The following is a 26,735-nucleotide window of genomic DNA, read 5'->3' as shown; positions in this document are numbered from 1 at the left end:
TTCTCATATTCGTAGACAATTCTCCAAGCATCTTAAATTCTATCAATAGCTCAGCGGAGAGAAAAAGAACAGAAAAAAAACACACAGGATATTAAAAAAAGAGAAATCCCCTGTGTTTAAGGTGGGTGATAGTGGCGTAGCGGCTGTTCATTCATATTGACATTAAGAACTCCTTTATCTTTTTTCCCCAAAGAAAAGCCCCCTTACAATCTCTCCCACTGAGCACACAATAAAGAATAATATGATTTCTGTTTACCGAGATATCAGGTGGTATTTCAGCATATGCTGGCGGGCAATAGATGCAACAGTATATTACAGCCCAATCTGGCATCTACAAATGTCAAGAGTGAAGCAGGACACGAGAGAAAAGAGGGTGGAAAGAGGGGGGAAAAAAACAACGAAGTTAACTCAAAGAACTTTGTCATTCGTCCAGGAAGAAGACTCTTATAATGCAATCTTTAAGAAACACTCCACTCTTCAATTTTTTAGACATGTTGAGTTTTGAGTTGGGTTTTACCGTTTTTGAATTTATTCTGCCGATCTCCAGGTGTGACAAAGAGCACTTTTAGCTTAGCTTAGCATAAATCATTTAATCAAATTAGACCATTAGCATCTCACTCTAAGAATAAAGTAATTTTTTGTTAATTTTTATATTTACAGCTTGACATTTCTGTTGTGTACTAAGATTGACAGAAAATGAAACTATTGTCTAGGCTGATATGTCTAGGAACTATTGCTACTAATAAACTACACAGCGGCTGAAAAATGTTCCCAGCATCAAGCCTTATGTTTGTACCTTCTGTTAGAATCTGTATAATAAGATTGTGTCGGCTGCAGCCATGGTACAGCAACAAAGTGGATTTCTACAATAGAATGAGAGTAGACAGCAGTGTTCAGGTGTCAAACTCAATTCCTGGTGTGCCGCAGCTCTGCAGTTTAGTTCCTGTAATTAAACATACCTGATCAATCTTGGTGTAGAAAACAGCAACATTTAATTTTCTGTCAGTCTTAGCACTTAATTGATGGTATCTACATTTCAAACTAAACCTGATTAATTGACAATATTTGAATTGAAATGTTCAAACAAAAAAGGAAAACTAAGAAAATGGTCGTTTTTCATTTTGCTCACACACACACAAATAAACTAGATTTCCATTTTAGATTTCCATTTATATATATATATATATATATATATATATATATATATATATATATATATATATATATATATATACACACACAACAGTTCTGTCTGGTTCTCGAATCTGATTGGCTGATAGCATGTAAATTAGCAGTATTACTATACATTTGTCATTAAAATAAGGTCATAGTTTGCTGCTAAATGTCTTTCTGAGCAAAGACAGCTGGTTTGCATGATTGTTTCCAAGCAGATCTTTATAATAATAATAATAATAATAATAATAATAATAATAATAATAATAATAATGTTTACTTTGTGTTTTTTATTGTTCAGTTTTTGCTTTAATGGTTGTTTGGAGGACCAGAATAAGAACACATTGGGCTCTGGGGTTAAAACAAAGGGTACCATTTGTTTTTCATTTATTTCTTCTCCTCTTTTAACTATAAACATGTATAGGACTATTTTTTTTTTAAGGGTGGTGTCACAAGCTCAGATTTGGTTGGCCAATCAGAAGAAAAAGTGTGTTTCAGCACAGCCTACTTGTGAATAATGAATATTAAAGTTGTTTATTTATTCTCCTACCCTCAACCAAAAACACAAAAATAGAGTAAAAATCTTTTTTTTTTTTTTTTTGGTGAACAAAAGACAAACCAAAAAGCAGCCGGTTTCATAGTTTTCCTTTTCTTTTGTTTGAAAACGGATATGGAATGGATGGAAGATAACCTAATTTACCATCTTCATCACTCATTAAAATGTCCAATGAAAAGAAACTCATAAAATTAATAAAAAGAAAATAACATAAGATGAGATGAGAAAATAACAAGTAAATATGCTAAACAATAATATTAAAATTCAAGCAAAGCATCCAGATGGTGTATAGAGATAGTTCACTATTTTACTCCCTTTTTTCAAACCTGTTTCCTCTGTTTAACACAAAAAGGTGATGTTTTGATGTTTAACACTCAATGGCTGCCAGTTTCCAACATCTTTCATTCATTCATTAAGTCTCTATTTCACAAGTCACCACAGCGGAAGGAACCACCAACTATGAACCAGCGTATTTAATTGCCCTTCAAGCCGCAATTAAATACGGGGAAAAATCCATACACACTTATTCACACACAAACTCAAACACTACGGACAATTTAGTTTATTCAGTTCACCTATAGACCATTTCAAAGTGGTCATGCCATTGGCCCATGAACATTTCCTGCTTGTTATTGAACTATTTCATTACTGTAACAAGAGGCAATTCAATCGTAACTTAATGTTAAAACAACTATCATAAATTCATTTATCAATATGTGGCTCTTTTGGGATTTTCAGAAGCTCAAAATTGTCAATAGCGCTTGTGTTTGGACTGTGAGGGAAACCAAAGAACCCAGAGGAAATCCACACCAACACGGGAAGAACATGCAAACTACACACAGAAATGCCAACTGGCACAGCCGGCACTCGAACCAGTGAACTCCTTGCTCTGAGGCGGTAACCACTGAGCCACCGTGCCACCCAGCATGTTTTAAAATATCTTAATTTGTGTTCAACCAAAAAAGGAAACTAATGAAGCTTAAAAAGACACACACAGGTTGAGTAAATAACAAATAATCTTTCTTTCATTTTGGTTGAATTGTCTCTTTTTTTAAAAGCAAAGTATCCAGATGGTGAAAAAAATAAACAGACGTCCGACTTCAATTGTAAACGCTTCTCTTCCCTCCCACCAGCGTTCGTCTCTGGAAAATAAAAAAGCTGACCTTTTCCGAAGGGCCGGCGCGCAGTTTATAAACGCAGAAATGGAGGCAGGTGACAGGCGTCTATAAACCAGGAACAGCTACATCACTCACACACACATCAGAGCAGGAGAAAACATCATTTACACACTTCACATGCTGTCCCTCAATGTCTGAAATCAGACGAGCGCCCAAGTTCATGGGGTCGAAATAAACAATTTGACTCAATCTTCGCCGTTTCTGCCTCTTGTCAGCAGCATATGGGACTGGATGTGCTACTATAGCTGTGTCTATCATGAATTTGAGAGCTCGTCTTTGACTTTTTTAATCTTTGATGCGTGTGTGTTATCGCATTTAGTATTTATTTTCTTATTCTTCTAATGAGTGAAACGCAGACAACACTGAACAAACATATGTTTGCTGATTAATACTGACAGTGCTAAAAGCATCTATAGTTAACTGTTAATAAAACAAATTGTAACTACATTTTTTTCAATGCAAAGTTTAGGAAAGTACGGATAATTAAAAGTGCAAGAGTGCATGTTCATTTCGAAGATTCACAATTTACAACAATTCATAATCACATTTAAATAGCTATAAGAGCAGAATAAAGACGAGGTGAGAAGAACATCTGTCGTGGTGTCATATCACATTTCCCCCCCAACGGGTTCGTCTGTTAACTGTTCTTTAATTAAATTGAACAGGAGCCTCATAAAAATATACTTTTTTACCTGAGAGATTGGAGGAAAACTGAGAACTGTCATGACATCTCAGCTGTTTCTTGAGAGCAAACACTTTTATGAACCATTTTTCCCCTGCTGTTTCATGTCCTCTAAAGTTTTAAAAGAGATGTCAGATTTGTTGAGATATCATCATATGAAATCAAAACATGTGGATTGAAAATTGAATAAACATTCGTAGAATTTCTCATTTAATATCCTGGTTTAATTGGAAATATTATAACACATCTAAAAGAGGAGGGATGAAAATAGAGACTGATGTTTTGTGATCATTTTATTGCTACAGATGATCCTTAAATATATAAAGGAATTTGAAAAGACAAAAAAAAACCCAAGCATTTCAGATTAGTGTTGGTACTCGGAACAAAACCTGATGAAAATAATTTGTTTCCAAAATGTAAAAAAAAAAAAAAAAAATGTATATAATAATATAACCAACTAAAATAAATATAAAATAACAATAATAATAATAATAATAATAATAATAATAATAATAATAATAATAATAAACAAATTAATTATACACAAATAAACACCTAAATCAATACAAAAATATTTTAAATAATTATAAATAAGTGTATTATATATAAATAAACAGAGAAATATTTTCAATATTTATATACCTATCAATTATATTTATATATTTAATATTTTAATATTTTTATATTTATTTATATAATAAAAACTAAAAATATGTAAATTATTATAATTATTATAAATTAATATTTTAAAATTATTAAACTATTACAATAATGATAAATAATTGTATATTATTATTATAATTATTTAAATTATTTTAATTAATAATAAATAAAATTATTATAAATAATTTTTTTAAATATTTATACATTAATTAACGATGCATAAATAAACACCCAAATAAATTCTAACACTACTTTGAATAATTATTTTTACATTTATTATATAGGAAAAAAACACTGAAATGAATACAAAAAATAAATGAATAAATACTAAAACTATTTTAAACAATTATAATATATATATATATATATATATATATATATATATATATATATATATATATATATATATATATTTATTTATTTATTTATTTATTTATTTATTTATTTATTTAAATGAACACTAAATCAAAGTACTAATTAATGCTAAAATGACCAACAAAAAACTATTTCTTAATATAGTTTAATATATATATATATATATATATATATATATATATATATATATATATATATATATATATATATATATATAATCTGAATAATAAAACTGAACCATAAAATTATAATACATAAAAAAACTCTGCTGTTTGCTTTTGCATTATGTGTGCATTCTCTTTGTAAATACCTTGTTCAATGAGAAGGTTTTAGTTAGGGCGAATCCCCAACCCTGCTCGAAGGCCCTGCGGATCATGGCGGCACTGGTGGTTGGTGGAGCGCTGGCCAGACCGAATGGATTGGGGAATGTGATGCCACACATCTCCACACTGATATCCACAGTGTCTATGGGGGAGTAGAAGAGTGGCAGCCGAGGCGGACCACTGACCATCAGCCCGAAGTTAGACTGTAACAACAAACAATCACAGCATTAGACCTCAACAAAAGGGATTTCTACTTCATGAGAAGGAAGGATGCCAATATCTTTTTTGTTTGTTTGTTTATTTGTTCAATTCTGACTGGTAAATTATTATAAGCATATTTCCTTTTTACATAAAACATTTTTCTTTTGTTTTATTTTATCACCAGCTGAACTAAATTAGGGCTACTGTCCTTACACCCATACAGTGCTCACAAATAAAATACGGTGTTTTTACAGTTTACTTTTTCTACTTTGTACACTCTAAGAAATGCTGGGTTATATAAACCCAAATTAAGCAACATTAGCTAACTAGGGATGTCCAGATCCGATCACGTAATTGGAAATCGGGTCCGTTTACGCGTTTTCAGACTTAATTGGAATCAGATGTTACATCCCAATCAGGACTTATATATATATATATATTCTCATTATTTGTGACACATCTATAGTCATGAGGTGGCACAGAGCAAGACCTCTTTCATGACTTCACATAGAAACAGCAACGTGTCCAGCAGGACATCACTTTGTTGGTTAAATACCCGCAAAGTAGAACACAGAAGCAGCTGGAATTATAATAGCTTGAGCTAATAATTCTGACTTCAACTGCACGTATAGTTTTAGTATTTCTAGTATAAAAAAGTAAAATAGAACACATACAGTGTTCCAAAGCAAAGTTTAGTGTTTCAAAAGAGCTAACATTAAGTCTTGTGAAACAAACCTCATTTATTTATTCATTCATTCATTCATTCATTTTCCTTTTGGCTTATTCCCTTTATTAATCTGTGGTTGCCACAGCAGAATGAAACGCCAATTTATTTAGCATGTTATTTACGCAGTGGATGCCCTTCCGGCTGCAACCCATCACTGGGAAACATCCATTCACACTCATACACTACAGACAATTTAGCCTACCCAATTCACCTGTACTGCGTGTCTTGGACTGTTGGGGAAAACCAGAGCACCCGAAGGGACAAAACATGCAAACACAGGGAGAACATGCAAACTCCACAGAGAAATGGTAACAGACCCAGCCGAGGCTCGAACCAGCGACCTTCGTGTTGTGAAGCTAACGTGCTACCCACTACGTCACCGTGCAGCCAGCAACAAACCTCTTATTAATAAAAATAAAATACAGCACAGTGAAACAAAACCAAAAAAAAAAAAAAAAATATATATATATATATATATATATATATATATATATATATATATATATATGTATATATATATATATATATATATATATATATATATATATATATATATATATTTATATATATATATATATATGTATATATATATATATATATATATATATATATATATATATATATATATATATATATGTATATATATATATATATATATATATATATATATATATGTATATATATATATATATATATATATATATATATATATATATATATATATATATGTATGTATATATATATATATATATATATATATATATATATATATATATATATATATATATATATATATATATATATATATGATTAATTATGACAAACTTAATTAAATATTAATTTTAATTAAAGATAAAGTATGTAGTTTAACATACCTGGTTTAGTTTTTTCCTTTTTTTAGGGGCCAAAGACAATGTGTTTGTCAGTGAAATGCCATCTACAGGTGTTTCTCTAAACTGCCACAGCTCAGATTTTCTATTTAATTATACGTATTTTAGCTAATTATTATTCTTTTTCAGTAAATTTTTCAGTGGCTGTTGTTAATCTCAGTTTTTTTTTACGTTTCATTTATTGTGATTTGTGTTTTTATTTCAGCAAACAAAATAGTTTTTCGGGGGGAAGCGTTGGCACATTAGGTAGTGCTGTCCCCTCGCAGCAAGAAGGTCGCTGGTTCGAGCATTTCAGTAGGCATTTCTGTGTAGAGTTTGCATGTTCTCCACGGTTTTACGTGTTTTTCCTCTAGGTTGCTTCGGTTTCCCCCACAGTCTAAAGACAAGCGGTACAGGTGAATTGCAAATTGTCTGTAGTGTATGAATGTAAATGAGTGTGTATGGATGTTTCCTAGAGATGGGTTGCAGCTGGAAGGGCATATGCTGCGTAAAACATATGCTGTATTTTGCGGTTCATTCCGCTGTGGCTACCTCCGATTAATAAAGGGACTAAGCCAATAAGAAAATAAATGAATGAATGTAAATAGTTTTTTAGTCTTCATTTTAGTTTTCATTTATCAAAATAACCTTGGCGTGAACCCAGCATAATACGCAAGATTGACCATATTTACCCAGTCAATGCTCTGAATCTCTCATGCTCTCCATTAGAAAGTTACTTAGCTTTTACACTCCACAGCCCATGTGAATTCAAAGCTACGCTGGCATAGCAGATGAGCACAAGATAGCTGAGCGTGTTTGTGTGCACCATTGTTTATCTCTTCACATGGCGGCACAAATAGCAGTCATACATCAGCTCTCTCTCTAATGAGCCTCACGTTTTTCAAACACTTTTGATTGCCCTTGTGGTGATGTCACCGACTCATAATGAACAAGGGGGGTGTCAAGTGAAGAGAGAACCAGAGCGGGAACATGACAGCCCACATCCTCCACAGAGAGAAGAGAGAAGAGGAGAAGAAGAGAAACACCCCGAGACAAACAAACTGACGCCGAGGGATGTTGCCGGAGCCACTCGGGCCCTGACGGATGTGCTGGAGTTGTCAGACACTTTGTAAAGCAGGATAGATCTTTGGCAGATGATACACTATTGATTCTTTCTTTATTTATTTTTATACAGAAGCACTGGAGGTAATTAGGAACAAGGAGTTAAAGGGATAGTTCCATTAAAAATAAATGTGTTTTTTTTTTCCTGCTCATTCTTTGAATATGTAGGTGAACGTTTTTCTTCAGTTCTTGAAGTGCCTTAAATTTGATGTATCATGCACATGATACATTTACCGGCCACTTTATTAGGTACACCCTACTAGTACGGGGCTGCAGCCCCTTTTTTCTTCAGAACTACCTTAATCCTTCGTGGCATAGATTCAACAAGGTTATGTAAATATTGTTTAGAGATTTTGGTCCATATTGACATGATAGCATCACACAGTTTCTACAAATTTATCGGCTGCATGTCTATGATGCGAAAATCCCGTTCCACCACATCCCAAAGGTGCTCTATTAGATTGAGCTCTGGTGACTGTGGCTGTGGAAGCTGTTATCATCACTTCTTTTTTTTTTTTTACATTTTGGTAAACTATTACTTTATTTCAACACTTTAACAGTCTTTTACAGTCTAAGACAACTTAATTAACTGTTTAAGAAGATGATTTTTTAGATGAAAATGTGGTTCTTAGCGATTCATACAAAGCAAGTCAAAGGCTATTGGCCTTTTAAGAGTTTAAAAAGATTTACAGGCACAACTACAGTAAATTATTACTCGTAGCTAGGGCCAGACGGAATCTGCAGACATTTTTTGCTATTTCTGCAGAGAATTTTGGTAAAAATTTGTGGATTTCTGCAAAATTATTTTGGGAGTATCATAACTAAAACCTTAATATGTGAAATAAAAAAAATACCTTTTTAACTTTATTTAATGTTTAAAAGTCACATACAATTAGATACACATTATTTGGTAAACAAAGCAAGTTTATAATATATCTACTAAAAGACAGAAAAAAATACTGTACAAACTGCATTGTACATAAATCAGATGAACATTTTAATATTGAACAGAAATTGGGGGAAAAATTAACTGGGGGGCTAAAATAATTCAGGGGGGCTAATAATTTCGACTTCAACTGTAATATTGTATTAGAAAATATCAAAATACTATGGTGTATCAATATTTTCCCCAATCCACATAACATAGCACAGATAAGTTGTGAGAAATTAAATGAAAATATGTGCAAATTTGCAACTTAAAATGCAAACCATGTACTTCTAATGCAAATACACCTGTTGTGTTTGTCGTAACATCAAGTTATCACAGTCATCTGCCAACTGTCATTCTGACTGTTATCTGCAAACCCCAGATCTAGTCCACAGAGATTTCTCAGCAGTGTTTCATGTTTTATTAATCTCGATTTATCACTTGCTTCGTGCTTTTAATTCAGGTTGAGACGCTGTAAACTACAGTGAACCCAGTCACATACTGAAGGCCAACAGCCAATGTCAGGAATTTTGTTAAATAACACATTTAATAAATTTTGTGTGTGTGTGTGTGTGTGTGTGTGCGTGTGTGTGTGTGCGTGTGTGTGTGTGTGTGTGCGTGTGTGTGTGTGAGTGAATAACAAAATGTAATTGGGTCTGTCTGTCACACAAAGCTATCGAATTGACTTCAGAATAGAATGTTTCAGTCATGTGAATCACTTTTCTCAAACTTTTATAGTCAGTTTTGTCATTTTTTTTAAGTTTCACAGTCACTGTCCTTCTTGACTCTTATTACAGTCAAACCATATGTCCAGAATTATCTCTGGAAATCAGCCAAAAACACACGATACTGTAACACTGGAACAACCGGAATTCTATAATGACTAGAATATCCACAGTGGACATTCTGACCACACTTAAAGGCCGATCACACCGAACACGCTTTTTGCATTAAGAGGCACATCTTCTGAATGGTTTACTAATGGCTGCGAGTGTTCGCAGTTGAAAAGAAGTCAACTCTGAGCGGAAAAGAGTGTTACGTCAGTCATGTTATTTTCATCCTCCATTTTAATGAAAGTAGAGGTGGGGTTTACATTGAGGTGGCAGCAGTGTTTGTGTTGTCAAGATGACTATGGAGACTTTTAAAGATGAAGGAGAAACTAGTGGCCGCTGTTTTAAGCTATCCAGAGCTGTATGTCTTTACAAATCTTGAATATCTCTGCCCTGCTGCTGCTTGATGTGTGCGATCTCACGAAAAAACGTAAGTATTTTCTTGTGAGTATTTTGAGTTCAGTCGTAAGAAAAAGGACCTAACCCCACCCCTAAACCCAACCGTCATTGGGGGATAAGCAAATCGTACTAAAATGTAGGAATTAGATCGTGCGAATTTGTACGAATTAGCCACTAAATGAAAAAGTTACAAATTGCCGTGAGATTGTGTTGTCTCTCCATACATTTGGTGTACTGCTCACAGACATTATAATAGAAAGCATGGTCCGCATTCGGCCTGTTGCTTTGATACGTCAACGCAGCCAACATCTATTAAAATGCCATATAATATGCCAGTCTCTGTTCAGAATATGTTTACCTGAGTGAATGTTTGAAGAATGATGATACATGTTCAGGCTAAAAGAGGTTCTGAATATCTCAAAAATATTAATTACTTATTTTTAGCCCAGAAAAGTTGCACAGCAGTATAGTTATATGGGTTTTATTTGAACAAATGCATTAAATTATACCATTTTAGGACAGATTATATATAAAGAAAAACATCTATAAACAAATATGCAAAATACAACACCCTTTTTCAAGCATTAAGAAAGGACAGATTATTTTTTCTCTAACAAACATTGCCTTTTGTGTTGAACATGACGTCATAGATTATTATTGTTTTGTCTTATAAGAAATGTTCAAGAGAAGTCCATTAGTGAAAATGTTATGAATGTCACTTTTTTGAACTTTTCAAGCTTAAAAGATGTTGGAAGAAACATCAAGGTCCGATAAAGCAAATCAAAAGCATTAATAAGCAGGAGAAAGATTAAAAAATTAAAACATGAATCACAAAATATGAAAAACTGCTGTTTTTAGTGTAATATACATTTTTTCACTATTAAACAGATTGTGTGGAGTCCTAATCCTAATCTAAAACACTATTCATGAAACCCTGTGATTAAAAATGATAAAGAAAAATCTTCTGACATAATTGGTTCTTTCTAAAATCTCATTTGCATACTACACTGTGATAGGTCAATCCTTATGTCATAAAAACAACAGCATAGCAGAATAACACAGGCTCAAATTTGGCCACACTACACTTTTCTCCCTTTGCAAGCACTTTTATTTCCTACAGGAAGCTCAAATCTGGTTTTCTTTATTGAGAAACATATGGAACATACAGTATAGAGCAATATTAAATGCCCAGGGACACGTACAGTACATGAACTCTCCTTTGAGGACTTGTTGTTGAGCTGATCTGAAGGCTGTTCTTACATTAGTCCGGCAACCTTTCTGCAAATATCTCCATTGGTTCCCTCAGCTGCGCTCCATTACCGTAAAAACAACAACAACAGCACAATCTGTTGCCTACCCTTGAACACTACACATGGTAATTTGATCAGCAAATAAACAGTTATCTGTGCTTGGCTGTGGCCACGGACATGGACAGACTATTAACCCCTCGCTGACCCGCTGCACTTAACCATTAGATTCACCATCTGGAGGTCAAACACCTTCAGGAGCTTCACCCGTCCTGTCTTACAGCACTCAACGGGACATTAGACTGGATGTTTACTCCAAGTTTATTGCTATTAAGAGAGAGGTCAGAAAAGCACGAATCTAGTGATGTAAAGCATGTTTTACATAAGATGTCAAGTGATTATTCGTATAGTGTATATTAATCTTGGCATATTTTATTGATTTTCTTGGTATGTTTTATCAAAATTTTGCCCAAATTTTTCAAATAAATGATAATGTAAAATAAAAAAATCTATAAAATGGTAAAACATTAGAAACAAAAAAAAATTAATTTAGATTTAAATTAAAAGATTATAAGTTACTATTTTTAAATACTAAGAGCATTGTGTAAAAAAAGAAATGTTATTATAGGACACAAATATAACTCTTTATAAAAACAAACAAGCTAAAATGTGTAAAAAAATAATCATATTAATAGTAGTAGTAATAATAATAATAATAATAATAATAATAATAATTATTATTATTATTATTATGCAATTAAAACAGACATTTCTTGTGTATTTATATTACACAATGCACTTAATATTTAAAAAGGAGAAATAGAAGATTAAGAATTGTTATTTTTGTTGAATTTTTTTGATTATTTTAAATAAATACATAAACATTTTATTTAAATAAAGCAAAAACAACAAATATCTAAATGGTTGTAATTATTATATATTTTTTCATTATTAATTTAAAATACGAGTATTGTTTATAAAAACAAAAAAGAAAATACCAAGAAAATTAGTTTGAAAATAAATAAATACATATTTTGAAATAAAATATCCTAATATTATTGCAAATATTATTATTTTTTCAATTCAATTTAATCAATTTAATTTTTCAATCAATTTAAAATATGGGTATTGTTTATAAAAACAAACAAGAAAAAAAAGAATTATCATTATTATTATTATTATTATTATTAATAATAATAATAATAATAATAATAATAATAATAATAATAATAATAATAATAATAACAAACAACCATGGGAAACAACCATACACACTTATTCACACACATACACTACGGACAATTTTAGCTTACCCAATTCACCTATATCACGTCTTTGGATTTGTGGGGGAAACTAGAGAACCTGGAGGAAACCCACACAACCTGGGGAGAACATGCAAACTCCACACAGAAATGCCAACAGACCCAGCCAAGGCTCGAACCAGCGATCTTCTACCAACCGCGGCACCGTGTCACCCATAACAATAAATAAAATTTCAATTAATAATAATGATAATAATAATAATACTGACAATAATATTAAAAATAAATAAAAATAATAACAATACATAAAAATAAATAAGCAAACAAATAAGCAAATAAATGAATGAATTATACTAATAACACTACTACTAATAATAATGTAATTAATACAAACAATACATTTATATTTTGTTTAAATATTATGAATTATTATTATTATGAAATAAGAGCACTGCTTTCAAAAATACAAATTAGTCTCAGGAAAAAAATTGTTTTTTAGATAAACAATGTGCGCTAGCAAAAAAACAAAAACATAACTTTAAAATCACTTTTGTTAAAGCATGAAACACTCGTAAAACACAGGCTCCTCTTACTATCTTCCTAAATGAGCAAACTGACATACTGTCATGCAAGAAGTCAACATTTTGTCACATACATCTTCATAATTACATAATACGTCATATGTCCTTCATTTCTAATACTATTAGCCATTACACTCAACCACTTCCTTCTCTGCAGGGTCTCAGTCTGCATGTGTGTGTGTTTTGACAGGCAGGAGGTCTCCATAAGCCCCTCTCAGAAGCCCAGGCTGATCTGCTTCAGCCAACAGGACCGTCCCAAGTGCTCTTTCTCAGTTCCTCCGCTGCTAGCAAACTAATTAAGCCGAACAAGCTCACATCGCCGGAGCCTCAGAGGTGAGATTTAGCGAATAATCCTGTTGGTGGTGGAGCCACAGGAAGACCATTGTCCCGCCGCCCGCTATAATGCTAATTTATTCCTTATTGTGCTCTGATTACTCATAAACATACTCATATGGAGAGGCTTTTGTATCCAGCGGTGTCACGGCTCACTCGTGTAAAGCTCTCATCTACATAATTAATCAGCACTCCAAATCCTCCTTTTCCATTGGGTTTTGTGATCTTAACACGGGACGTAATCAGGGCAACATCTGTTTGGGTCTCATCAGCAACAAAAGCGAGTGTTTTCGTATGTGGAAAATGAACTTGGGTGTGTGTTTACGCTGGCAATATTGTCAGTCGGGCAGCTGACGTGACATCTCGCAGCAGGAGCCGCACAGTTCCTGCAGAGCCACACCATACGCTAGATCTTAGACGGATGGCATTTTACATAATTATTTCTGAGTTATTGTGTGTGTAGTTTGCTTAATGTCATTTCATAAGGATGTTTTGTCTTAATTAATACGTAAGATGCTTTCTTTCGCTCTCGTTTGTTTTCGAAACTGTTTGAATTTTATTTATATAACATACAAGCTTAGGATTTATGTTGATAGATTTTTTTGTACATGTAAAACAAAAGAATTCCTCTTTTTTTAAACAAAAAAAGGTTAATTTAAAAGCACCGTACCACCAAAATTATAATATTTAGGCAACAAAATCCCTTTTATGAGTACCCTTTTTATGTTATCACTTGATTGAATGACCATTGTAAGTGGTTATCAGCTGATAGATATGGGCCAGTAGGGGCCTTCTGTGCTTAAGATAGGCTCAGAAGGCTCTTATCATCCATCCACATGATTATTCAGTTATAGATCCCATATGGTTGCTGCCGGGAGTTGCTTAATTAAAGTTAATATATGATTTATTAAATTTCCTATTAATTGTATTTTGTTAACTTCTACCCCAACCCTAAACCCAACCATCACAGTAATGTAAATACAGATCTGGATCTGGAGTCTTCTCTATTAGTATAGCATATTAATCATGTGAATGGATGATAACACCCTTGTGAGACAACCAGTAGGTGCAGAAGGCCGCTACTGGCCCATATCTATGAAGTGATAACCACTTATAACGCCCATTCAATTGAGTGATAACATTCGAGAAGGGTCTGGCTGCAGAGTTGCACTTGCATCTTCAGACTTGCACGCTCAGGCACCCACACTTCCTATGCAAGTGACGTCATTTACAATCAACACCTGTCACGTCACTTGAAATCAACACAAATAAACCAAAAGTAGTTTCAAGTTTGTTTGCGTTGACAGTGACGACGTTGTCAAATAATTTCTAAGTACTTAAGTTGTACACCATGACAGACCTGGCTGCTTTTCATCTTTAAAATGAATGTGACAACACAGATGGCTTCTGTTTTTTTTACGCTACCAGCTGACCGCTTACCTCCATGTGGACAGCTTTTCCGCTGTTACCAGTTTGCCCATTGGCTTATCGCGTACGTCAGTGGACTTGAGACACAGAGAGGAGTTGATGACATGGTTCGAGTCTAGTAATATACGGTTCATAAAAGCAAGTAAAACAAAAGGCAAATAAATAAAATAAAAAGTAAATAACATTGTGAGAATGTGGTAAGGTATGAAAACATAGTAAAAAAATCAGGTGGTCAAGAGGGCTTTTCTTTTTCTGGGTTGCTTTTGAAAACACTATCGGTTGGGTTAAGGAAAGGTGGTGGGGGCTGGTTAATCAGTGCTTTTAAAAACAGTGTCAATTGGGTTTGACCATATTGGTCGGTCACTCAGTCAACAGCGGCCTCTGGTGAATTTACACGAGAACAGCAGGCTCAAATGGCACTCGCGAGAGAAATGTGAGAACTGAAAAAGCGAAAACAGCAGCCTCTGGTGGATTCGTGAAAAAAAAATGCAAAAAATAGCCTTCTGGGACATATTTTATGCTCTTCAGAAATGTAGACAGGGTTACATATCTATAAAGAGTCTGGGTTGCTTATATTCTGTCTTAGTGAGCGATTTCAGGTGATTCTTATTCAAGTTAACTTTCATGCAGTGCATTATGGGATTGAAAATGCATGAAGAATGGTTGAAAGCAGCGGAGAGCATCAGAAAAGTAGGGCATTCCTCAACCTTTTGCAAAAGTCAACCGAAAAATGTCATGAATCGCTGTGATAAATAGGAAAGGCAAGATGTTGACATGTTTAGCAATATTTTTCTAGATTGCTAAGCTGAAATCATATACAGTATGTATTCGCTCACATTTTCAGTTTACACAACCATCTTGAACCATTTTTTCCTGTTTATTTTTTCCGTTGATCAATTCTTCTAAACAACTATTTCTAACATGTAGCAGTGGTGCAGTAACAGCACTAGCAGCACTGATCATAGATTTCACACTGTAGTGGAAACACACAAATAGTCTAAGATATGACATGAGAGACATCCTGAAGCGAGGTTAACGCAAATGACACAACACAAATTATAACGTATGTAACACGTTTCTCACAAATTGCTCAAGTTTAAAAATCTGAAAAAATTGCACCTCTATAACCTATTATAACCTATAAGACAGGGTTGCTTTTAGTAGTGATCATCATCCATGTGTCCACACCATTATTTAGCCTTTGATAGCACATAAAGCACAGCTACTGTACCCTCTCAAAAAAATCCATGTCAGCCATTTTGCAACAAAATTGGAGACATTTTGTCTGTTGTGAAGTAAATTCGATGAAGTGAGTAAGCTTAAAATGTTTAATCCATCTAATTTCATGCAAATAGCCTGATTAAGGCATGTCATAATCATAATTATAACCAAGGCTTAATTTGTGCCGGAACAAGCTGGATACGGATCCGGCACCTTTGAAATCTGATCCAGCACGTCATTTTACCGACCCCCCTGCTCTTTACTTTCTTAACTCTCCCCAACCTTTTTCACTTTCGTCCATAACACCTCCCTTTTGTCTGTTACACCCCCCCCCCAACTCTTCACTACACCACGGACACAGTTTTCACCACTTCACTCCTCACTTTCATCTGCGACATCCCCTCCACTATTCAATTGCATCTGTGAACCCCCAAATTCACTTTTGTCTGCAACAACATCTCCCCTGCTCCTGCTCTTCACTTTCGTCCATGACACCCTCTCCACTCTTCAATTTCATCTGTGACCCCGCACACCCACTCTTAAAGATCGCCCGCTACCTAGCCTTCCCCACCACCTCCTCGCTCTTCACTTTTGCCTGCGACAGCATCTCCCCCGCCAGCTCTTCACAGCAAGAAGGTCGCTAGTTTGAGTCACGACAGTTGGCATTTCTGTGTGGAGTTTGCATGTTGCACGGAGTGGGTTTCCTCCGGGTGCTCCGGTTTCCCCTACAGTTCAAAGACATGCGGTATAGGTGAACTTAACAAACTGAATTTGCCATAATGTATGAGTGTGAATGTAAAAAGTGTGTATGGGTGTTTCCCAGTACTGGGTTGCAGCTGGAAGGGTATACGCTGCATGCATAAAACATGTGCCGGAATAGTTGGCAGTTTATTCCGCTACTGCAACCTCTGGAATAGAGATTAAGCCGGAGGAAAATGAATGAATGAATGAATAAATGAAAGAATGAATGAATGAATGTATATTATCATTTTAAGTGGTTACTTTGAACAATACATACATTGCATAATGTTTCACTCATCCTCTATAAAAACTTTTTAAATCTCATTTGCACCTGAGAAGATGCTTCATCACACACTATACATCAGTAATGTAATGTCTGCTTATATACATCTTAAGACCAAAAACAGCACAAGTGTGAATGAGATTCAAAAGTGACATCATGAAGAAAGCCTTTATTTAATTTAATTTCAATACAAATGCAGATGGCTTCTGAAGACATTCAGATTACAGTGCAATAGTCACATGGATAGTATACTGCCTTAATGATGTTTTGGTCATTTTTGGATGGTCTGAACACTGTGTTTTACTATACAGAAAACAACAGCTCACATAATGTGCAAAACATCAACAAAATTATCTTTGGTGTGTATTTATCATGCCAATATTGTCATTTTGGGCAGCGAACGTCTCAAAGCAGGAGCGGAAAAGCGATACAATATATTTTTTGATCATTGTTACATAATTAGTATGAGTAAAGCTTGTATAAATCCAGCTCAACCTATTATTTTTTGTTAGAAAAGATAATATTCTATTACATTTTACTCATGTTGTTTCAAAATGGTTGGTTTGCTTTATTATCTGAAATATAAATGCTTTTAGCCTTCAAAACCCATAATAAATGAGTGTTATATGCCTTGTCTACAAGTCTAATTAAGTGATAACAGCTAAAAATACGGTAACACTTTATTTTTATTGTCCATTTGAGTATAAGTAGACTGCCTCCTTAACATCTGTTGACAATGTGCTTCAACAGGCATTTAACTGACTATAAGAAACTTTGCAAGTACATGTCAACCTACACTAGCCCTAACCCCAACCTAACAATCTACTTATCTAATGAGAATTAGTTGGCATGTAGATGCAATGTAACTTAAATTTACTTTTACTTTGTAGGTATTTGGACTAAAAGTGAGGCAAAAAAATCTAAGACAGAGACATTTTACTTATATTTTTGCAATTTATGTATTATTTTGGGTCTCTTTTTAATACTTGAAACTACTCAAGACTTGAGTTCTAGTGTAATAGTAATATGAGCATTCTCAACACCAGTTAGGCCAGAGCTGAACTCCTTGTTTACAAACCTGTAAACACTACTGTTTTTCCTGGGAGTCACCAGTATTTCTGACCCATCTCCCGCCACCTTCCCATTCCCCCGTCCCCACCCTTCCCCCGGTACTCAGCTTTTTGGTACAGTCTTAACCACCTCCAGGTCACCAACTTTGGTATGGTATCCTATCGCTGCGTCCGCTCGAAATCCGGTGCATAGTACAATTACCCCAAACCCCCCCGGTCTCCGGATTATCAGAGACATATGTTGGCAGGTTTGTATATTTTCTCTCTATGAAACAGATGCGAAATCCTATTGAGTAACAATTTTGATTTCTCAGTTAATTCCATGACGTTTAACCTCTGCTATTATCCAACCCAGGCTCATTCTAAAAATGTATTGCTTTATATATTTCTGGAGAGCACCAAATACATCCCAGGAGCTATGTTTTTCAGCAGTTTTTGTTTTCACAAATACACCAGAGACCGCTGTCGACTGACTGACTGATCAACTGACCCATCCTCCTCCTTCCCTAAACCCAACCAATAGTGTTTTTTGAAAGCACCGATTGAACCAATTACCCATTTATATAAACCCAACCGATAGTGTTTTCAAAAGCAATCTAGAAAAAGAAAAGCCCTCGTGGCCATCAGATTTTTACTATGATCTCACCCTGTTATTTACTTGTTTATTTTATTTTTTGCATTTTGTTTTTGTCATACCCGCTTTCTGGAACCGTTCTTCGCCCTACTGGAACCCTGTTATCGTAGTCAACTCCTCTCTGCATCTCAAGTCTGCTGATGTATGGGGTGAGCTACTGGGCAAACTGGTAACTGCAGAAAAGCTGTCCATACGGAGGTAAGCGGTCAGCGGGTTGGCACAAAAAAAAATAAATAAAAACGGCGCCATACCGCCCCGTAGCAGTCATTTTAAAGATAAAATGCAGCCATCTGTACCTCTGGCTACAAAATTCAGAAACTCCAGAAAAGTATATAGGGTTTTCACTATTCATAGCATGAGAGAAAAAGTACCTGCAAGTATTTGTGCATGTGCCAGGAGGCCTGTTTTCCATCATTGACTGCCTCCACGGTGGTATTAGCCAGACCGGCCACATCGCCCCCAGCGAACACCCATGGCTCACTGGTCTGCATGCTCTCTAGGTCCAGATCTGGAAGACCCCATCTGTTTAACCTGACGGGAGCCATGGCCTCCATCACTGCACACAGAAAGATGCAGTGAAGCAGAGGAAAACTACAACATTTGAACACAAGACTCAAGAGCTCCAGAGTACAGGAAGATATTTCCATCACACAAAAACATACTGATTTCTGTAGGCTGGGTTTATAGAGTAATACAATTATGGATGTGCTGCTGTTTCTTATGGTATTTATGAATAATTTGACTTCAAAACAAAATAAAAAAGGGAAATGTGAAGCCATTAGATTACAATAGATCCATACAATTAGTTTTATGTTCACTGAAAAAAAATAAATCAAATAAAAAAGCAGACATAACAAATCGTTATTTGACAACACTCTTATTTTTTTATGAATATTTAACATCTGATTTAAACACATTAACAAATTACAATCCATTTGACCAAATGTCTAAGTGTAATCCAAGAGAATCGAACAAAACAAAGCACAAAACAATATTTTTCATGCAGATGTACAGTACAGCTGGAAAAAGAATTACTGAACATGTCATGTTTATTCCTGGAAATAATATTTTTTTAAGGAAGCTGTCAACATTGAATTAAATCAGATTTTGGTTAAATTTTAAACAATACAAACATAAAATAAAATAAAACAAAACAAATCTTTAAAAAAAAGGTATTTGTAATAACAATGGAATGACACAAGAAGAAAGTGCTGAACTACTGGAATATATTTAATACTTTATATAAAATGCTTTTTGGTGATGGCAGCTTAAAGATGCCTCTCATATGGAGAATGAAGTCACATGAATTGCCCAGGTAAGAGTTTTTCACAGACTTCAACAGAGTGTAAAAGTCTTAATGGTTCAGAGGGTCTCGTCTATCAAATCTGATCTTAATTTAGTAATTCTATAGCATTCAGGTCAGGAGATTTGCTGGGCCAATCCACCGCTTGATTTTCTTTCTCTGAAAGCATTAGAGTTTCCTTGGCTGTGTTTTGGATTATTGTCTTGCTGAAATGTCCACACTGGCTTCATTTTCATCATCCTGCTAATGTAGATGTTGGACTGAAGCAGTTAATATTAATTTACAATGACAAAGGGCAGAGGGTTGCTGAAGAACTGGTGAGAGATTTCAGCTGCTGTCTGGGCTTTCACTGCCTTTCACACCTCCCTTTCTTCATGTGTTTAATACTTTTTCCCTGTGTCATTTTATTTTATTACACATAACTTCATTTGTAAACAAATTAGATTTGTTTTGTTTTTTTGTTTTTTGCATATATTGATTTCTTTAGTTGCTATCAACCTCCGGTCATAACTTGGCTATAGGTGAATTGGGTAAGCTAAACTGTCTGGACGGTTTATTCCGCTGCGGCGACCCCGGATTAATAAAAGGACTAAGCCGAAAAGAAAATGAATAAATGAGTATTGTCTTTAGTGTATGAGTGTGAATTAGAGTGTATGGGTGTTTCCTAGTGATGGGAAGAGGCTTGAAGGGCCTCCACTGTGTAAAACATATGCTGGATAAGTTGGCGGTTCATTCATCTGTGGCTGAAGCTGAAAGGAAATGAATGAATGAATAAAATAATAATAATTTCACAGAGGGCTGATAAATTTGCCTAAACTGCAAGTGATTCGGATCATAGCTCATGCAATTACACAAGCTTATTTCTCAATTTTAGACAGAATATTGAGAATATGGAGTCTAAATGCAGCATAATATAATAATAATACAATAAATGGTAATTCAAACACAAACTGTGTGAAACAAAGTAAAAAATGTGGAAAAAGACCTGCGGAAAAACAAACGGATAAAAGCTGATAGACTGGAAATGGCAAGGAAATAATATGAAGTCACTGACAAGACAAATGACGACGATCTTTTTTTCCCCCCACCGGCGTTTCTTTTTCTTTTGGAGAGGTTAATGTAACATCTCCTGGTGCATTTCATTCACTGTTAGTAGCGTCAGCAGGAAGATACTCTGTCAAACTGATCTACATTCAGAAATGACCAGCCCTCTTCTCTTTTGAACACACATCATCCATCTTCTGAAGGCACGGACCGCGGCCTGCATTTATCAATGAGGTGGAAAAAATACAAATACAGATCTAAGGACAGGAGGCCCAAGATTTATTGCACATTATGGGGATTACTAAGGGGAAATGGAACTGCTCTCTCTGCTTATGCAGTAAAAATAAAAGTCAGCTTTATTTTGGACAATGTTGGATAAAAATTTTTTTATAAAAATCACAGATGACAGAAAAATATTATACATGTGCATTAGTTAATATGGATATTTAAGCTGAAATTGTAAAAATGTTTATTATTTTTATAATATAATATAATATAATATAATATAATATAATATAATATAATATAATATAATATAATATAATATAATATAATATAATATAATATAATATAATATAATAATAAACTGAAGTTAAACTCTGAAAACTGGACTGACAGTTTCAATTTACTAGAATTTCCATGTTAAGGTGCTTTGACACAATCTACAATTTAAAACCGCTATAGAAATAAATATGAATTTAATTGAAAAATAAAATAAAATAAAATAAAATAAAATAAAATAAAATAAAATAAAATAAAATAAAATAAAATAAAATAAAATAAAATAAAATAAAATAAAATAAAATTAAATAAAATAAAATAAAATTAAATTAAATTAAATTAAATAAAAAAATAGAAATAAACTAAATAAACAAATTTGAACAAAACAAGATACAACAAAACAAACAAACAAAAAAACAACACAACACAACACAACACAACACAACACAACACAAAACAAAACTAAACAAAAAACAAAACAAAACATCCTTAAAGGGACATTTCACTAAAACATTAATCAAAACCTATTTGAGATACTTTATTATGTTCAACATTTAAAAATAAATATATATTTTGCGTTCAACAGAAGAAAGAAACTCAAAGTTTACCACATAAGGGAGAAAAAAAATTAAGAGGTAATTTTAATTTTTAAGTGAACTATTCCTTTAAGTGCTTTGAAATACACAGCCTTGTTCACATAATTTCAATTGAAACATGAAGAAAGGGCGGGGCATAAATCAGCCCCTCCCACTTTATAAAAATATGTAATAATGTTTTGTTTATATCACAAGCTCTAGCAATCAGAGTCATTAAGCTAAATGTGTAATGTGTATTTTTATTTATATAGCGCATTTATTGTGTATGACCATACACCCAAAGCGCTTCACAATGATGAGGGGGGTCTCTCCACACCACCACCAGAGTGCAGCATCCACTTGGATGATGCGACGGCTGCCACAGGACAACGGCGCCAGTGCGCTCACCACACACCAGCTATTGGTGGAGTGGAGAGACAGTAAAAAAAGCACATTTGGCTATGATAGCAGGGTTGATTTCTTTAAATAATTATCTCTTTTTCATTTAACGCATTAAAGCAACAATAAAATATATTTATTTAAATAGATTTAAAATAGATACAGTAGTTACTAATATGGGTCATTTTAACATTATTCCTTTTATCAGGTTAAGAAACCTGAAGAAACGTACATTTTTGGCTCAAGTTAAATATCTAGGACTTGAGTGAAAGATGCAACTGACATGAACTCTGCACGTTTGTGTAAAATACATTGTGCATTCCGTGTCATCCATACCACCTAGTTTGAATTTGACTTTATTTGGAATCTACACACAAATGATTAAATTCACATTTGGAATGAAGCATATGCCATATTCAATCCAATCAAAACTTATATATAAAGTGTTTTGCACGTTATTGCACTACAATCAAAATCAGAAAGAGTTCAAATGTTGAGTATATGGGAAACAGTCTGTAGTCAACATGCTGTTATACAATATATTGTGTACTTTTCCAAAAAAAGTTGGTATGTGTGAGTAATACATTTTCAATAAAGCGATCTGATTATTAGAATAATTGAGAACAGTTTGTTTATTGCAAAATTGAGCTGTTCTTAAATCCTCACAGGGTTGGCATCATTTCTTCAATTCCATTTGAAGGTTTGGCATTGAGTTATTATATAGGGACCAATTGGGACCATTAGGAAGCCACTTGGACGTAGCAGGGACCAATAGGGGCCAATAGCAAGCCACTTTGGTGCAGTAAGGGCCAAAAAGAAGCCACTCTGCTGCTGCGGGGACCAAAAAGAAGCAACTTCATTGCAGCATGAGCCAATAGGAAGCCACTCTAATGTTGAAGAGACCAATAGGAAGCAACTCTAATGCAGAAGCGACCAGTAAGAAGCAACTCTGATGCAGCAGAGACCAATAAAAAGCCACTTTGTTGCAGCAGGGGCCAATATGAAACCACTCTGATGTGGCAGGGACCAATAGGTAGTCACTATGCAGCTGCGGGAACCAATAAGAATAAAGCAACAACTTTATTGCAGCAAGAGCCAATACAAAGCCACTCTGATGTGGAAGGGACTAATAAAATACAACTCTGATGCAGCAGGGACCAATAAGAAGCAACTCTAATGCAGCAAGGGAAAATAGAGAGCCACTCTGATATAGCAGGGACCAATGGGGGCTAAGAAGAAGCCGCTCTTATGTAGCAGGGACCAATAGGGGCAAATAGGAAGCCACTCTGATGCAGCAGGGACCAATAGGAAGTGGCTCTGATGTAGTAGGGACTAAAAGGAAGTTGCTTTGATGTAGCAAGGACCAATAGGGGCCAATGAGAAGCCACTTTGATGCAGTAGGGACCAATAGGAAGTTGGTCCGGTGTAGCAAGGACCAATAGGGGCCAAGAAGAAGCCACTCTAATGCAGTAGAGACCAATAGGAAGTCACTCTGATGTAGCAGGGAACAATAGGAGCCAATGAGAAGCCACTTTGCTGCAGTAGGGACCAATAGGAAGTGGCTCTGATGTAGCAGACCAATAAGGGCCAATGGAAGACACTTTGCTGCAGTAGGGACCAATAAAAAGTCGCTCTGATGTAGCAGGGGCCAGTAGGAAGCCACTCTAATGCAGTAGGGGTCAACAGGAAGCCACTTTGATGCTTCAGGGGACCAACAGAGGCCAAGAAGAAGCCACTCATGCAGTAGAGACCAATAGGAAGTCACTCTGTTGTAGCATGGAACAATAGGGGCCAATGGGGAGCCACTTTGCTGCAGTAGGGACCAATAGGAAGTCAGTCTGATGTAGCATGGGCCAATAGGAAGCCACTTTAATACAGTAGGGGTCAATAGGAAGCCACTTTGCTACTGCAGGGACAAAAAGAGGCCAAGACGAAGCCACTCTAATGCAGTAGAACCAATAGGAAGTCGCTCTGATGTAGCAGGGACCAATGGAAAGCCACTCTGCTGCAGTAGTGACCAACAGGAAGCCACTCTGCAGCTACAGGGACCAAATAAAAAGCAACTCTGATGCAGCAGAAACCAATAACAAGCCACTCTGTAGAAACCGGGACCAATAGGAAGTTATTTTGATGGACTGAACGACTAATGCAGCATTCTGTCCTCAAAACACTTTATCCTTTATCCAGTGTGGATTCCGCTGCTTAATAGACCCTCGCAATTTGCATCTGTCAGTGAGAAGAAAGCCCATGGGTAGAGTATGTGTGTGTTTTGCCTACGACTGATCTCTAAGGGCTCAAAAAGGACTGATACACTCCAACAGCTCTCCACAGTGATAAAACAGCTCTCTGTTAATCTCTCTCTCTCTTTCTCTCTCTCTCTCTCTTTCTAGGTGTGTGTGTGTGTGTGTGTGTGTGTGTCAGTGTTGAAATAGGATAAGTGAGGCTGTTGAAGAGGTCTAGACAATTGTAGAGAACCCTAGACATTAGAGAGAGATAAAGGGGAAAAAATAATAGAGAGGAAGAGCAGGAGAAAGTGTTGACGATCAGGATTACAGGCGCAGTGTCAAGTGCAGGAGCCAATCTCTCTCTTCCTCTCTGTCTTTGAACTGACCTGCAAGCCCACCAGAGGATATTACAACTTTCTTCTTAACAACGCATCTCTTCAGCAGCCCTCTTTAATCCAACACAAGAAAATCGAAAGCTTTGTTATGAGGAGGAGGAAGAAGGGAAATGCAGTTTAATGTTACTTAATGCTGTACTGGGTGGGCTCTGGTGTTCAGAGTTTGAAATGTTTGTGTGTGTGTGTGTGTGTGTGTGTGTGTGTGTGTGTGTGTGTGTGTGTGTGTGTGTGTGTGTGTGTGTGTGTGTGTGTGTGCATGCTTGGAAGATCAGATTGCTGATGTTTTGGCTGCTGTATTTTATTAAAGATGACAGAGCATGAAAACAGGAAATAAAAGATTTTGGTCGACTGTGTAAATAGTCACCGTGAGCATTATCTAGTAAAGGTAATATTCAAAAAACTCTAGAACAGATAAATAAAATAAACAGTTGAAGACAAAATTACCATATTTTTATTCTTTCTCAAATATTTTCCAAGTGCTGTTAACAGAGAGCAGATTTTAACAGTTGTTTAACACAATAGTTTTAACAAATTTCTAATAAAGAAAATCGTCCTTAATATGACGACAGTATAATCTTTTATATTTCAAGCCAAAAACTCAGATTCCAATATATAATGATTTATTTAGCAAGAAATTCTGTCTTAAATTTCTTTAAGGGCTTGAATTCTTAAAGGGCTAAAAATATTGACCTTAACAGTTTATTTATATACTGTAAATACACTCACCGGCCACTTTATTAGGTACACCTTACTAGTACCGGGTTGGACCCCCTTATTCCTTCAGAACTACCTTAATCCTTCATGGCATATATTCAACAAGGTACTGGAAATATTCCTCAGAGATTTTGGTCCATATTGACATGACAGCATCATGCAGTTGCTGCAGATTTGTCGGCTGCACATCCATGATGCGAATCTCCCGTTCCACCACATCCCAAAGGTGCTCTATTGGATTGAGTTTTGGTGACTGTGGAGGCCATTTGAGTACAGTGAACTGATTGTCAAGTTCAAGAAAGATTCAGAAGATGGGTGTTCAGAAGATACACTTTCACTGTTCAGAAAATACTCAGGCAGGCTGTGGCTTTGACATGATGCTCAATTGGTACTAATGGGCCCAAAGTATGTATAGAAAATATCCCCCACATCATTACACCACCACCACCAGCATGAACAGTTAATACAAGGTAGGATGGATCCATGCTTTCATGTTGTTGATGCCAAATTCTGACCCTACCATCCGAATGCCACAAAAGAAAATAGAGACACACCAGACCAGGCAACATTTTCCAATCTTCTATTGTCTAATTTTGGTGAGCCTGTGCAAATTGTAGCCTCAGTTTCCAATTCTTAGCTGACAGAAGTGGCACCCGGTGTGGTCTTCTACTGCTGTAGCCCATCTGCCTTAACGTTGGACATGTTGTGCATTCAGAGATGCTCCTCTGCATACCTCAGCTGTAACGAGTGGTA

At 35.1% G+C, this 26,735-nt stretch overlaps 1 protein-coding gene across 3 annotated transcripts in view; it reads right to left on the bottom strand.

Annotated features, from left to right (window-relative positions):
- dpyda (dihydropyrimidine dehydrogenase a) overlaps nt 1-26,735 on the bottom strand; it is a 386,498-nt gene that overhangs the window by 201,880 nt on the left and 157,883 nt on the right. For all 3 annotated transcript variants that reach the window (XM_087309815.1, XM_087309816.1, XM_087309817.1), the window contains exons 12-13: nt 19,198-19,382; nt 4,938-5,153 (exon numbers count right to left, since the gene is read on the bottom strand). In XM_087309815.1, the coding sequence (XP_087165941.1) occupies nt 4,938-5,153; nt 19,198-19,382 (401 nt within the window). The remainder of the gene's footprint in view (nt 1-4,937; nt 5,154-19,197; nt 19,383-26,735) is intronic.

Source organism: Danio rerio, chromosome 24 (assembly GCF_052040795.2).
Source record: "Danio rerio strain M-AB ecotype USA chromosome 24, GRCz13ab, whole genome shotgun sequence".
Classification (NCBI taxonomy): Eukaryota; Metazoa; Chordata; class Actinopteri; order Cypriniformes; family Danionidae; genus Danio; species Danio rerio.
The sequence above is the reverse complement of the archived record's forward strand: the minus strand, read 5'-3'. Positions and strand labels throughout refer to the sequence as shown.